This window comes from Mauremys mutica, chromosome 2, assembly GCF_020497125.1.
Source record: "Mauremys mutica isolate MM-2020 ecotype Southern chromosome 2, ASM2049712v1, whole genome shotgun sequence".
NCBI classification, from domain to species: domain Eukaryota; kingdom Metazoa; phylum Chordata; order Testudines; family Geoemydidae; genus Mauremys; species Mauremys mutica.
This window is the reverse complement of record NC_059073.1, coordinates 209,059,890-209,076,319: the sequence shown is the minus strand read 5'-3', so window position 1 is coordinate 209,076,319 and position 16,430 is coordinate 209,059,890. Positions and strand designations below refer to the sequence as shown.

At 37.8% G+C, this 16,430-nt stretch overlaps 1 protein-coding gene across 9 annotated transcripts in view; it reads left to right on the top strand.

The window, feature by feature from the left end:
* Nucleotides 1–16,430, top strand: part of ARPP21 (cAMP regulated phosphoprotein 21) — a 185,764-nt gene that overhangs the window by 71,882 nt on the left and 97,452 nt on the right. For 7 of the 9 annotated variants that reach the window (XM_045006977.1, XM_045006971.1, XM_045006972.1 and 4 more), the window contains 3 exons: nucleotides 6,198–6,306; nucleotides 8,147–8,248; nucleotides 14,491–14,528. In XM_045006977.1, coding sequence (XP_044862912.1) covers nucleotides 6,198–6,306; nucleotides 8,147–8,248; nucleotides 14,491–14,528 — 249 coding nt within the window. The remainder of the gene's footprint in view (nucleotides 1–6,197; nucleotides 6,307–8,146; nucleotides 8,249–14,490; nucleotides 14,529–16,430) is intronic. The other 2 variants (XM_045006979.1, XM_045006978.1) reach the window with 1 other exon arrangement.

Below are 16,430 nucleotides of genomic sequence, written 5' to 3'. Positions count from 1 at the left end.
AACTTCTTGGAGATAGTTGTTACATTCTATATCCTAACCAAGCCTTTGGATTCTCTTATATGCATGTTAACACAAGAATATAACCACATGTATATACAGGGTAACCAGGAAACACAAGTGCAAGACTGCATAGAATTTGACAAGTTCAGACAAATTATAGTATATCTTTGACCTTTTAAATTGGCATTTGCTTAGTACATTTTAGTCTTTTTTTTAATGCATAATTGCATTGCTGTATTTGATTTTTCATAATGGCCTTATGGAAAGTTTAAAATTAGAATAGAATTAAAAGTAGATAAGAACAGCCATACTGGGTCAGACCAATGGTTCATCTAACCCAGTATCCTGTCTTCTGACAGTGTCCAGGAATGAACAGAACAGGTAATCACCAAGTGATCCATCCCGTCACCCATTCCCAACTTCTGGCAAACAAAGGCTAGGATCACCATCCCTGCCCATCCTGGTTAATAGCCATTGATGGACCTATCCGCCATGAATTTATCTAGCTATTTTTTGAATGCTGTTATAGTTTTGGTCTTCACAACATCCTCTGGCAAAGAGTTCCACAGGATGACTGTGCGTTGTGTGAAAAAATACTTCCTTTTGTTTGTTTGTTAAACCTGCTGAGTATTAATTTCATTTGGTGGCCCCTAGTTCTTATGTTATGAAGAGTAAATAACACTTCCTTGTTTACTTTCTCCACACCAGTCATGATTTTACAGACCTCTGTCATATCCCCCCTTAGTTGTCTCTTTTCCAAGCTGAAAAGCTCCTGTCTTCTTAATCTCTCCTCATATGGCAGATGCTCCATGCCCCTGATAATTTTTGTTGCCCTTTTCTGAACCTTTTCCAATTCCAATTGGAATAAATAACATGATAAATATCATGTCAGCATAATGAAAACCATAATTTGGAAGTTTGTATGCTTAGTAATTCTTGCAAGTGCATATAGGTGTCTGACAATACATATCTAGCAATATTTCACATTCTGCACTTCACAGCATTAATTCCAGGCATAGGTGTTGAAGAGGAAATAGCGGAACCATGCAGGTAGTTAGAAAAATGTGCAAAGGCTTAAATGGCTAGCATTTTCATACTTTCACAATCTACATGTATTTGTCTACATGTCTTGTGATGATTTACTTTTAACTGTTATACATTGGAAATATAGCTAATATACTATCCTCATTTATTAAAGGTGTAAATAAGTCACTGAAAAAAAAAATCCAGCAAATGGTTGATTAGGCAAGAGGGTTTTTGATGACTCACTGGATTTTGATTTAAAGTTCTAAGAGCAGGTCTGTTGCTCAGGTACCTAACCAATGTTTTGTTTTTAACTTGTAGCTTGTGGGTGGGGAAGGAGGGAAAGCCAAACAACAATACAATATATCCGGTAACAGTGGGGACGATCAGGGCCTTTAGGCTGCTGAGCAATAGGAAAGACAGGACTGCACAGTATGCTGCACACTGTCGCACCTGGCATTAATTAACAACCTTGTTGGCACTGATATCTTTGGTAGATGCCAAAGAATAAATGGTTATGGAACCAGAATTATCCTTTAACAATGTGAGATAGGTCTTTTAAGGTCAGGCACAGGACACATTAACAGAGTAGTTTTAGTAAACTAGCACTTCCACTGTCACTGCTCTATTTATAAAGTGAGTAAATAGGGGACTTCGGTTTCCACTGTTGTCAATCTTGGGCCTTTCTTTAAACACTAAAATCACCATGTATATGTATATCTGTATCTTTATATAAATTCATTGATATGTGCTGAATTCATAATAGACCTACAACAAAATATACTGCACACATATCAGAGGGGTAGCCATGTTAGTCTGGATCTCTAAAAAGCGACAAAGAGTCCTGTGGCACCTTGTAGACTAACAGACGTATTGGAGCATAAGCCTTCGTGGGTGAATACCCACTTCGTCAGACGCATCAAACGAAGTGGGTATTCACCCATGAACGTTTAGGCTCCAATACGTCTGTTAGTCTATAAGGTGCCACAGGACTCTTTGTTGCTTTTTACTGTGCACATACTATCCCTTTCTGCCATACCTTCCATTAAAAAAATATTTTCAATATATTTTTCTTTTTGGTCTTTTGCTTCATATGGTTAGACTTTCCTACCCCTTAGAATGGAAGTGATTCCTTTGTTTGCATACTGTACTATAGGTGGACTTGAAGGTCAAGGAGCTAAAAATAAGCAATGTCTTCTCTGAAACAGATAAATAATTATTCCATACATTTACAGGAAACTTGTTAAAGAATTTTAGTCAGTATAGTACATATGTTGTTTGTACATCAGATTCAGCTTGTCCTGATTTGGTCTTACAGTAGAAGAGAATAATGACAGAAAAATAATACTGAGTAAGAAATAACCTTTCAGATTTCCTCAAGGAGTAGTACAAGGTATAGGTGCACTTCTTTGTTCTCTTCAACTTTACAGTACTGCAAACCCCAAGCAATGAGTCAGACCCCAAAACAAACATGATTGGGTTAAAATAATTATATATGTTAAATAATAAATTTTGGATTTTTTTTGTCTGTTGCTTTCTAAGCCTTTAAGGTGTGTTTGGGTCATGTTTCCAAGCTTTTCTCTGCAGTCATTAGGGCTAGAAACTTAGGGTGAAATCTTGGTCCCACTGAAGCCCCAAACTACAAAACTCCCATTGATTTAAACAGTGTCAGTGTTTCTCCCTTCCTTTTTTTTGTTTAAATGGAAGTTAACTTTCTTACATTATCACTTGACTCCAGATGCTGTGCTTATGTAAAACACCAAATATTTACAAGCAGTAGTGAATAAGTGCAAGCAACTGAGTGTGCAAAATTGTGAATTCACAAATTCTTTGAACTGATTTGGCTTATCCCACAACTGAAAATTCATTCCCATGTGTTCACAGCCACCCCACAGTTTGGTACATTTTAAAGGCTGTGCTTCAGAATGACTCAGGTATAAGAGAGCATAAAGGAGAGGGGAAGGTGTTTGTTACAATTCAGGTCCCAAATGAGATGAATTAGCAGAACGTACTAATGCTATGGCTACCCACATTCAGATTCAGAATGATTTTATCTTTCCTTCCCTTTCATGAGCAATGAATTCACTCAAAACTTCTTAAAGGAATGTACCAGATTCCATTGAGTAGATAAAACATGAAATGAAATAATCATAACATATGATCATTGGCAGCCTTATCCTGCAAGCTTCGTGCCTAGGACTCTCATTGGTTTCCATTAGAATTCCCATAGTCCATATCTTACAGGGCTGGGCCTTTGGTCTATATGTTGTCCACTTAGTGTGTGAGCCCTTTGGGGGCAGGGACTTCCTTTTTGTGAATGTTCTTTTCTGAACTCAAGTGTTTATTTAAGAGCTCATTTTCACTGAAGACTGAGACCTGTAGATTGGTTTAGGTTAGGGTATTTTGGCCCCGTTAGCTATACAATTAACGAAGCACATATAATTTTATTGGTAGAGCATTTTTAAATAAACTTACAGGGTTTTTATGTTATGTTTCTCTTGGGAGATGAAGGTTGTCCCTCAGCATTTCTAATGGAAATTCTTGTTCTGGTCTTTATTTTCTAACTTACCTCTGCATTTTCATTCTAGGCTGAAACCTGGCATCCAAGGCACCGATGTTGCCGGGAGAACCATATGGGCAGATCCTGCAGCAGTGCATGAAGTGCCATTGAAGTCAATAAGTGCCACATGTGCACAGGGATCTGCCCGTAAAGTTCCCCTTTCAAGATCAAGGCCCAATATCTCAGCCTTGTATTTTTGTTTAATTTAGGAAATAATCTGTTTGAATTTTCTTTGTGGGTTTAAGAATGAATGAATATATAAGTAAATAAAGTTACTGGATTGGGATCATATTTTGTACTCATGCTTCCCAAAATGACCTGTGGAGAGGCGGAATTAGCAAGGGATTAATTAATCATAATAGTGATCTCTTTATTTTTGGTATTTTATTTAAAAATACAGAATTAAAAGAATGTTAAAGTATGAATCTACATGGATAAGACATTTGTATAAAGCAGTAATTACAGAGGATATTTACCAAATGGATTTTAAAAGTCTATTTTCTTGACTTTGATACAATTAGATCATTTGTTTTTTCCCCTCTTTCTTTTGTTCAGTAAACCCCAGACAATCTGAAACACTCAAAATATAGATTTAACAACTATAAGCTCCACACTGACCCTCCCTCCAGTCCTAATGCAATGGTGTTATCTGTTTGTCCTTTAATTGTGCTGTCACTTATGGAAGATAGATTTTATATAATATATATATATATATATTTATTTAACCTCTGAACTTTTTCACTTGCTCATTTTAAAGCAGAATTTTTGAGGGTCTCTTCTTTTCCTGATAATTTAAGTATAATACCCATTAATGGGAACGAAGGCAGAATATAACATGTAATATCCTATTTACATTGGTAGGCTTTCTCTTTACAAGCAACATCACTACACTGTACTGTTCATTACATTAGAAAACTGTACAAGTGAGCACACACCTTTGCACTTTCCAGAAATATTCAGAAAAGAACAAAGTGGGACACCGGGAGAATCTGAAACTTTCTATGTTATGGACCCAATTTCCAGTGGTGCTGATTAGCCACAACTCCTGTTGAGGTATGTTGAATTATTGGATGCTCAGTATCTCTGGAAATTGGGTCATTGTTTTCTGAACCAAATTGCAGTCTTTGCCCAAAATGAAGGCCGTGAACAGAAGTTATCGGAGCCCTCCAAAATTCACGTAAATTCATAAATAAAAGGATGTCAGGAAAGTTACCACCTTGTGAGTTTTTTGCATTTACAATAGTTCATTACAAGCCTTTCCTGTACATTTGGTAATTAATTGTAATGTGGCACAAATATGTGTTATGTTTCACTCTGGTATAACTCCAACACTGTGCATTATAATCAGCAGTGTTAGTTTGAACAGTGTGTCAGTAAAATGGTGGTTGATTTGTACATCTGGATTAAAAAAAAACATTTTGAATGTAAAAGGTTGCGAGGATTTTTTGGCATTATTTTACAGTACTGATTTTTGAATTTTTGAAAAGACAAGATAGAATTTATCTTATCTCCAGTTTCCTCACGGTACATCCATTAATGTCAATGGGAGTTTTGCACACAGTTTAGATGCATCATTGTACGGTGTATGATCCCTAAGCACTCTGTTCTTCACTGGCAAACATAAATTTCCTGTTAACACTATCAGAATTAACTAACGTGCACCGAGGGGCAGATGAGCCCCTTTATTTAGATAAGTTTTGTATTCCCAGAATTGTGATGCTATTGAATTAGCAGTCTATCATCATATCACAAAATGTATTACTGTTTTGTTAACCAATTTATGGTATAATGAAGCCTTGGCAGACAACTCAAAAGCAGGGCATTAAGAACAGACACAAGATGAAGTATATCAGGAAGAATGAAATGTCACTAAAAGAAAAAAATTCTGATAATTGTTAGCTCCAGGACATGAGACACTTCTTAGCATTTCCTTTTTATACAAGGTGGAAAAAAATACAGAGCAGTTATTCCTAGTTACTGAACCTAGAAATGTTATGCTCTTAGCCAGCAGTATTTGGCCATTTAAAAAAAAAAAAGCCTGGCTGAGTTTAAAATCAATTGGTTAATCAATACTATGCGATTGTTCTGAAATATTTCCCAGTTTATGAGCCACTAGATAATTATTTGTTTAAACAAAATACCACTAGGTCCTCTCCAATTACTAGTTTGATTTATTAGGAGTGAGAAGTTCTATAAAAATATTTCTATCAGTTTTTCCTTGTTTATAAATGTGGGTAAGCCATATTCAGCTGCAGCTTAGCTGGAGGTCAGGACAACTGAAGGAACAAATTAACATATTGTATGTTAACTTGTTTTCTTGTCCTTCAGTCACAGGGGTTGATGAGGCTGAGTATCTTAATGACTGAGACTTTGCATTCACATTCCTTCCTACATAACAACAACAAAAGATATTTATAGCAATAACAGTTAGCTGCATTAGAACCTCATCAGACAGCTGTAGTCAGTATCTCCCAACCACAACAAATATAAACTAATTTTGCACTAAGTGGCTCTGTGAAAAACAAAGAGCGCCGAGAATTAAAAAAAAACCAAAAACAAACAAAAAACCCAACGAAGCAGATTTTTTTATTGATATGTTTTACTTTGCTGGCAGACCAGAGCAAAGGTTTTCTGAACATTTAAAAGATGAAAAAGGTGAAGAATCCCAGAAGCGATTTATCTTGAAGCGAGATAACTCTAGTATTGATAAAGAAGACAATCAGGTTGGTTCTCGGTTCGAGAGTTGCTGAAATTTGTTCTGTTTCGAAGGTGGGCTGACTGATGTTATTGTTGTTCTTTTGTTGTTGCTCCCCCTTCCGCTTTCCGTTGCCCATCCCTCACCCCACCCCACTCCTCCTCTTTGGCATACAGTGGAGAGCATCAAGCCCTAGTGTGGTTGCTTTAGCAGTGGCAGTGTGTGGGTTTGCATGGGTGGTTTGCTTGGCACAGGACTTGCTGCATGTTGAAAGGGGGTTGGAATGTCAAAGGTTCCAAGCTGTTGGAAGGCTTTGTCAGTTGCATTTCCAAATGTCTGTGTGACTATGGCAGTTGTTCCACTCCCTACTGCTTTATCCTTCAGTTATATACACCCACACGTGTACACACTCACAGATCTGGATATCAGTATGGACCGAAGATAAGTGAGATAGCCATAAAGGAGGACAAATCTCTCAAACATGTTATAGTGAGGCCAGGTTGATTTTGAAACCATCCTAAAATAAGTTTTGATCCTGCCCAACCCCCCCAAAATAGCAGTTTAATCTTTTAGTTCCTGTCCCTCCCTTGCCCCAACCACATTTTATTGTCTATGTAACTTATTTGCTTGTTTTGCATGTATTGTGGCAGAACTTTTCCCTTCCGTGTGTTGCTTGTGACACAACACTGTTATCTTAGACATGTCTGATACATTACATGTAGGAGAGTGTCAGGGAGCTGTGTGTTTGCACACCACTGAAATTCAGCATTTTAAAAAAACAACCTGCTATAAGTAAGCATTGGGTTCATAAAATCATTTTAATCCAGTGCAAAATGTATACATGACAAAAACAAAAAATCAAAAGGGATTGTAACACTGGAATTGCTTTTCTGAGAAAATTCCTAAAGGTAAGACAGTGTGTGCTTTGTCACTCAAGTTATCATTACTGTGATAGATTCCAGTGAATCTCTCAAAGCCATTGAGTGCCTCTCTGCCTCCTGCTTCTAATTAGAGATTATTTTTCTTTTTCCTTTTACCTTCAGCTGTGTGTAGTAGCTTTCCCAGCTACACTGCATCTCAGCTGGCTTTGAAAAAAAGGTTTAGTGAGTAATGGATGTGGGAGCGGACCAAAGGCAAGCAGCGTGATCATATACACAAAACACAGTGTGGGAGAAGGAGCAGCGCTGCAGTTAAAATCTAACTGCAAGCAAGATGTTTCATGAAGGGTGTCTTTTTCCCCCCATTATGTTCATGTACTGTTGTTGTCTAAAATGTTGATCATTAAAAGGCTTAAATGACTCTTTTTCCCCACTAAGTTGAATTAATGGCTAGGCTTGGTACTGAAAGGGTTAAAACTCTTGTGCAAAATATTCTGGAAAGCATAAGTTATCATCATCGTGATAGATGTAATCTTTTAGGGTTCTTAGTGTTTTATCATCAGTTCCTACCATTTAGTTTCCCTATGCTTTTGCTTGGCTTCATGGATGGTTAGGTATTCTGTGCCACTTCCTTCCTCACAGCCAGTAGGGAAGATAAAAAAATCTGCCTTTTCCTGATCAGTCAGAAGCAAAAGGCATGGGATGAAGAGGCCTTGATTCAGGACTGCAGGCTCACAAAAGTCATGCACAAAACCTTATTTCAGTCACTTGATCTAGGAACACTCCAGCAGCGTCTAGCTTGAGAGCCTAGGATACCCAGCATAACACGGTGGTTCACACTCCCTCTCAGAACTGAAAGCTATCCGTTTCGTACTTCTTCTTCTTTCTATTTTTTTTACGGGAACATTTATTATTCTTAGCTGACAGTTTCTAAACTGCAGTTTTTAACAGCTCAACTTATATAACCCTCCTGATTTTTTTTCTGCTCAGCAAAACAGAATTCATCCATTTAGAGATGACAGACGAAGTAAATCAATTGAAGAGAGAGAAGAGGAGTATCAGAGAGTGAGGGAGAGAATATTTGCACAAGATGTGAGTAGTTGTTTTAATTGCCTCTTTGGTGACATATCTTTATCAGTAGTCAGCCAGTATCCTCCCCCTCTGACATTGACATTGCAGCAAGATTGCACTGTGTAGCTGGAAATGGTAGCGAAAGATGATTAAACCAAAGGGTGTAAAATGAGTTCAAGAGATACCTAGATTGGTTTCTGGAGCAGGAGGTGATTGAGAGCTCTAGTGAAAAAAGAGGACGGAAGAAGGAAGATCAGCCAAAACAGGGCAGGCATGTTGGTCTAAATGGCCTTTTCCTGTTTCTGGAAATGTTTGAGTGTGCGCGGTGTAGGTTTCGGTCTGTTCAGTATCATAATACTTGCAAGCAGAAGAGCAGTGATTTAAATGGACACTCTCAACTAATTTAAGCCTCATATTTGCCATGCTCAGATCTGTCAATCTGTTTGTTTTTTGTTTTTGTCAGTTCAACAACTCTGGAAGCAAGACGTTAAAAACTATCAAAAGCCACTGGTTATGCATGACTTTTCAATATTTAGCTGAACTGACCAACAAAGTAGTAAAGGGAACATAGATTAATGAAGAAACTCGATTTCTTCTGTCAAAAACAATGATGTTGGAAGACAATAAAGGGGGTAAAACAAGAAGAGGCAAAATAATCCCAGCTTTACTGGGGGGTGGGGGAATGGAGGGAATCAAAGTTTACCAAATAAAATTGAGTAAAATTACTAGGTAAAGACACGCAAATGTCAAACTTCTATGGCTTCATCCCCATTCTCCTTAAATACATAAATTGATTGGGTCCTGTCTGCAGCCAGTTCCTCTTCTTTCTGGGTTCACTATATTACCCCATAGTTTCCCAGTGCGATGTATGGATCAACTCGGACAGGGTGCTCTGAGGATAGTGACTTCCAAGAGAACATGTCTGCTTCTTTCACTGTTTCATGTCGCATCTCAATGAAGGTTTCACCAGTTCAAGGAATATGGGAACAGCCCTGAATTAAAAAAAAATCAGTATAAATCATATTGGCAAAACAAACAAACAAACTATGCAAAATTGTTTTTGACGGTGTCCTTTTAAATTAGAGCTTTTCACATGCCACAGAAGGAATCATGTTGCTTTTAGATGACTTTTTTTAAACTTGATGCTTACGAGGTCTTCTGATTGTCTTTGTTTTAAGCAGAATATACTGTAAATATGTGAGTGTGTATTGTCTCACTTGTGACTTCCCTTATGATAAGTAATGTCTCTACTTAGCAAGTAGTCCACTGATTATAAAATGCAATTTGGGAGGGAAAATTATGCACAGATATTCAGCATAGTATTCTTTGTTCTTGTGACTGAGAAAATCCCAGTATTAGCTGGCTCTTTGTTTTTAATTTCACTTCAGTATGGCAGCCTAATGTCAATACAGCTGCAATATAAATTGTAGAACTGGCTGTATCCTTGTTTGTCTGCTATAAGCGAATTACTGTTTTTGACTTCATACAAAGGAGCATATCTTAAAAATGGCTAACTGCAGGGGATAGATTTGGAACATGGCAACAAGTGACGAGATAGGGAAAGGTGTTGCCAGAGTGACTTAGTTTGTGCATCATAAGGGCAGCTAGAAGCAGAGAATGTGGCCCCAAGTGTTCATGAAAGACGCGATGAGATTCTGAGTTATTAAGCATTCATCCCCAAATGCGCTGCTGTGTTTGTTGTTTATTTCGATACTTTTACCTTCAGTTTGAAAGACAAATGCAAGTGGTGAGAATTTTAATTGCCATAACTGGAAGGTTGATGTGATCTGTCAGGTTAGCCAAGAAGGGGTTTTATCATGAGTAAAAGCATGGCTTGTGGCAGGAGCTATATCAATGGATTAGGACTGCGCCCTTTTTAAAGGTTAGCAATGCAGATATCTCTCCCTCTCTCTCTCTCTCATATACACTCATTTGCTTTCTCTCTCTACTTATTGCAGGTATTAGTGAGCCATCAATAAATCATATTACTGTATTTCAGCAGGCTACACTAATGATGCAAATAACTAAGTATTTCTTAGCTGTGCTGCAGAGTGGAGCATGCCTCACAGATGAGAGCCTCTCTGGCATGGTAGAAATATTTATACATGGTGGTAGGCATTGTAATATATTCTTTATTTTCAATTTTAGGAATGACCACAATTGACTGCCTACCATATATAGCCACTTACATATAACACTTTATATTTTTAAAGCCCTCTACAGTCATTAACTAATCCGTTTTCACAACACATCTGTGAGGTAGGTACCTAAGCATTATTGTCCTCCAAATTGTAGATGGAGAAAGTGAGGTGCAGAAGTGACATGCCTGACATACAATTTTATTATCCTTTGCTATTCATACCACTGTAGTTAAATTTGTGTTAATACCCTGATTGTGAACCTTAGAAAATGTATTAAAATGCATCACTTCTAATTACAGTATGTCTGAAGAGGTGTCCCAAATGCAGCTGATGGTGTCCTAAGATGATTTCTATAACACCGAATTGTAAATATTTGTTTCAGGTTGAAACCATTTGGGTGAGATTTCAGTCCAAGAGAAAACTTTGTTGAACAAAATTGAAAAGGAAAAAAAATTAATCTAAAACTCTAGACATGTTTCAGATGTTATATCTGCTTTTCAGACTCAAAAATAACTAATGAATATGCTCCCGCTTACTCTGCAGCAGGCTGGACATAAAACCTGCATTAAATTCTCTTCATTGTGCAGCACTCCAGCGCATCATACTAGAAATTATGAACAGCTTCATTTTAAATTTAAATTTAAATTGGAGGTTTTAATGAATTAAATATGGCAATGTAATGTCATCTGTACAATATTCCTTATGACATTTCTTTCAATATTAATATCACTTTAATTAATGCTTTTCCCCACATTTTCAGTATGCTGAACTTTTTTGTATTGATGATGCATAACTGCATCATCGGTGTTAGGGAGAGCTGGATGTTTTGGCAACGGAGTAGCAGACAATCGGAGCTTTTGGCATTTGGGGAAGCACAACGAGCAGTTTGAGGTTGTAGGAGAGGCACATTAATTTGATGTTTCTGCGAAAATGTGCGGTAAGAGAATTGTTAACATGGGCCATTTTAATTGCCATTATTAGTTCTCAGGATCAACAACACACTGAGATAGATGGGGAGCTTCCGACCTTCTAGAAACCTTTCAGGCTGCCAGCAATAAAACATTGCCTTGGTTATGTTAGGTTCACATTTTCAAGGCTATTTTTAAACCATGAGGACTAGAAACATATAATTTTAATGAAAGCTTAGTTTCAGTTCTGCAACAATGGGTGGGGTCTACAGCAAACTGCACTGCAGCAGAATTGCAGAATACATGGGGCCCTGAATATGAGTGTCTGTTAATCCAAATTACGTTTTAATTGCTGTTAGCATTTTGAAAAATAATTGGTTAAGATATTAAAGGTGGGTGAGATAATATCTCATTGGACCAATTCTGTTAGTGAAAGAGACAAGCTTTTGAGCTTCACCATGAAAGATGTATCCTTGTAGGATTTGTACATATTGGGAAAATAAGTGTTTTTTACCACATAGCACATGCTGCAATTCTAGTGAAAACAATGGGGCTGTAGTTTACACAGGTATTAACAGGTTCAGGTAAACAGTAGTAAGGAGCCTACTGTTTACCTCCCGCGTGCTAACGTGTGAAAACTGCAAACCGCCTTGTCCATGCTAAGATATTACTGTCTGCTAATTACCCTGTTATCTAACATGTGGTGAAAAACGTCACTCTGTTCCTAGTGAACCCCACAAGACCAAAGAATAGGCTTTTAGAGCTTATGTATGTCCCACTGGAGAAAAAATGTTGTGGGACAGCTAAAAATGGGGTTGCAAATGAATGGATAAAATATTGGTTCCAGAAGAAAGGACAATCAGGTACACATAGAACCTGAATGGAAGTTTTGAGTGTGTAGGGACTGCAAGGGTCCTTAGGAAGTGAGCAAATAATCTTGTGTAACATTTTTCCCATTCTAGATTTGTTTTGATTTCCCTTAGATCTGTAACTGGCAGAAAGGTGATTTAAAAGCTATGCTGTGGTTATTTAAGCTTTCCCTGGGACTTTAAATTGAGAGTTATTGATACTGCAGAAATGGAAAGTGAATCTTGACCTCTTAGTAGCTAAATTGCTACCCAAAGCTTTTAAGCCCTCTTATTTTTAATAATAAGGATAATATAATAAAAATGTGTCTGTCTTCTGTGCCATGGAGCCCCACATCAGCCTTGAAAAATGGATATTCCAGGAATTGTATGGCCTTGTGCCAGCTTCTGCAGCATGGAAGATGAATGGAGTTATCATTGAATCTGTCCATAAGGCTGTAATGCAGATTACACTGATACTCTTCAAGATACTGAAGAGGTAACAGACATCTCTCAAGTTTTTAATAAAATGTAAATCCTTGGTGCTTATTTATCCTTATGCCTGACATGAACAGCAGCAACGCTCCTGAGCAAAATTTTTCAAAACATGGCTTCTGTGGGCATGTACAGCTTTGCTTGGGTAGTCATCTGCATACACACATTAGCAGATTGACAATGCAAAAACTCATGGTGCACAAAACTCATATGTGTGCAGTTGGAGGAGAAAGTGAGGCCTCTTTGAAAATTTGGCCCATCCTATCTATGCAGACAGGAAAACCATTGTGTTAAGGGTTGGAATACGAGGACTTTTGCTTTTCATCTTCATTAGGAAGAGAAGCAGTTTGACAGGTTTGTTAATATTAGGGAAGGGGCCTCTTAAGAATGGGAGAAGAGGGAGTGGAGCAACGGTACAAAGGAACACAGTGCTCCATAGTGAAAAGGCATGCGACTCCACATAGGCCTCTCAGCCTGGGGCGAAAACCTGAACCTGTTAAAATCAATGAGAGTTTTGTCATTGACTTTAGTGGGGCCAGGATTTTACCCTTAATATCCTGAGGGTTTGCCATACAGAGAAAAGAACTCGCCACCGATCTACCCCACTAGTCTTGCTCATTTAGTTGGGATCCTGCTTAGGAAGCCCATGCCACTCAAGCTATACAATTAATAAGAACTCTCGGACACATTTTCTACCAAACTATGCCCACCCAATATACTCTGACAACAATGCTAAATGGAAGGATTACAATAATTGCATTATTTTAAATTGTGGGCCAAATTCTCTGCTGATGCAAATTGGCACAATATTTCAATAGAGCCAAATGCAGTTTACACCAGCAGAGAATTTGGCCTTGTATATTTGGTGAAGCCCAGGAATGGACACAGATGTGTTCAGCTTTTAGCCCACAAGTCATGAATCAATCCTGTTGAAAATAGGAACATACTAAATAAATGCACTTCCTATGGCATTAGAATTTGACATGCCTGATGATGGCATGCTATTATTCCATGAACCGAGGCCTATTGTTATGGAAGTAATGGACCTTTTTTCCACTCTTTCCTTTTGTTTAAATTCAGTGGAAGGACTATCTGTCTTTTTTCTTCAGTACCTCACGGAGATATAATCCAATGACAACAACTGTGTGCTTGGTGTAATTAACATGAAATAGGAGGGAAATGAAAAAAATCAAAGGGAGAGAGAATTATTCATGGGAAATTGAGCACAGCTTCATTTCTCAACATAAAAAATTAAGGAGTGTTAAAAGAACTGCATACTTGCCAGTAGGATTTATTTCTTCCTACTCTCTCACCTTGGCCAAAATCTAAATCCTCCAAGAGAGGACTTTTTACAATGCTTTTATTTTATTTCTCAGTACCAGATGCATTTGTTTCTTCTCTGTTTGTGAAATTAAATTATGTAATATTTTCTAAGTATTACAGCATCTCCACTCCCTTGCAGAACTGTACCCATTTTGCATGCTTTTCTCCCATTTGTCCTCCTCCCCTGCAGCTGTGTGTTATGGTGTCACTTTATTGCTAGCTGGTAGGCAGACTAGTGGAACCTTCTGCTTCTGTTTCCCTTCAGAACGTCAGCACTTTGTATACATCTGGCCTTTTCTGATCCGAAGTCTGAGTTTGTTTCAAAATTGAGATGAGTTGCAAGTAACATATTGTAATGCATGGGAATTATTTTACTGGTGTGACCTTATTCTTGACTTTTTCCCCCCTCTTGTCTTCTACAAATGCAAATGATGCATGAATTAAAATCCCCTTGAGCCTGAATGGGGAAGATAATTCTAAAATCAAGCAAGAAATTGGACGATAGAGCATATCTAGAATGTCTGGTTCAATCCTTTTTTTTTATTTTTCAGTCAGTTTGCTCCCAGGAAAACCTTTTTGTGGAAAACAGGTAAAAAAATTGCTTTTTTTTTTTTAATTTGTAGCTGTTAGTCTCAGGACTCATTGTCAAATTAATTTGTGATCCAACTTATCTGAGGGCTTTCCCTCTTTACTGGGATTTGCACTTAGATCGTCTTCAGGTATATGGTGATATAAGAGCATATCAGATGTTGCTTGCCACTTTCCAAAGCTGTTGAATTTAAGGCTAAACAAGTGCTTGTTAAACTAGCAAAACACCAATGTAATGATTGATTATCAATGACCCACCTCTCTGGAGTGCTGAGAGGATTTAACTAATTAGTTAATCTTTGTGAAAGGCATTGAAGTTATTGGATGAAAATTTTTATAGAAATGTGGAATGTTAGTCCTTACTGAATTTCATCCTATTTACTTCAGACCATTTCTCTAGTTTCTCCAGATCTTGAATTTTAATCCTATCCCCCAAAGTACTTGCAACCCCTTCCAGCTCGTCCACAAACTTTATAGGTGTACTCTCTATGCCATTATCTAAATCATTGATGAAGATATTGAACAGAATCGGACCCAGAACTGATCCCTGTGGGACCCCACTTGCTATGCCCTTCCAACATGACTGTGAACCACTGATAACTACTCTCTGGGATTGGTTTTCCAACCAGTTATGCACTCACCTTATAATAGCTCCATCTAGGTTGCATTCCCCTAGTTTGTTTATGAGAAGGTCATGTGAGACAGTATCAAAACGTTTACTAAAGTCAAGATATACCACATCTACTGATTCCCTCCCCCATCCACAAGGCTTGTTACCCTGTGAGGTTGGTTTAACACAATTTGTTTTTGACAAACCCATGCTGACTCTTATTTATCACCTTATTATCTTCTGGATGTTTGCAAATTGATTGCTTAATTATTTGCTCCATTATCTTTCCGGGTACAGAAATTAAGCTGACTGCTCTGTAATTCACTGGGTTCTACTTATTTCTCTCTTTATAGATGGGCACTATATTTGCCCTTTTCAGTCTTCTGGAATATCTCCTGTCTTCCATGACTTCTCAAAGATAATCGCTAATGGCTCAGATATCTCTTCAGTCAGCTCCTTGAGTATTCTAGGATGCATTTCATTAGACCCTGGTGGCTTGAAGACAAAAATTCCTTGGATGAATTAGATAACTTGTTCTCCTATTTTAGCCTCTTCTGTTCCTACCTCATTTTCACTGGCATTCACTACATAAGATGTCCAGTCACCACCAACCTTCTTGGTGAAAAGCGAAACAAAGAAGTCATTAAGCACCTCTGCCATTTCCACATTTTCTGTTATTATTTCCCCTCCCTCATTGAGTAATGGGCCTTCCCTGTCCTTGGTCGTCTTCTTACTTCTAATGTATTTGTAGAATGTTTTCTTGTTACCCTTTATGTCTCTGACTAGTTTGATCTCTTTTTGTTCTTTGGCCTTTCTAATTTTGTCCTTGCATACTTGTTTTGTTTATATTCATCCTTTGTAATTTGACCTAGTTTCCACTTTTTGTAGGATTCGTTTTTGATTTTTAGATAATTGAAGATCTCCTGGTTAAGGCAGGGTGGTCTCTTGCCATACTTCCTATCTTTCCTATGCAGTGGGATAGTTTGCTCTTGTGCCATTAATAATGTCTCTTTGAAAAACTGCCAGCTGTCTTCTATTATTTTTCCCTTTAGACTTGCTTCCCCTGGGATCTTACCTACCAACTCCCTGAGTTTGCTAAAGTCTGCCTTCATTGTCTTTATTTTGCTGTTCTCCCTCCTACCATTCCTTAGAATCATGAACTCTACCATTTCATGATCACTTTCACCCAAGCTGCCTTCCACTTTCAAATTCTCAACCAGTTCCTCCTTATTTGTCAAAATCAAATGTAGAACACCTTCTCCCCTGGTAGCTGTCTCCACCTTCCTAAATATA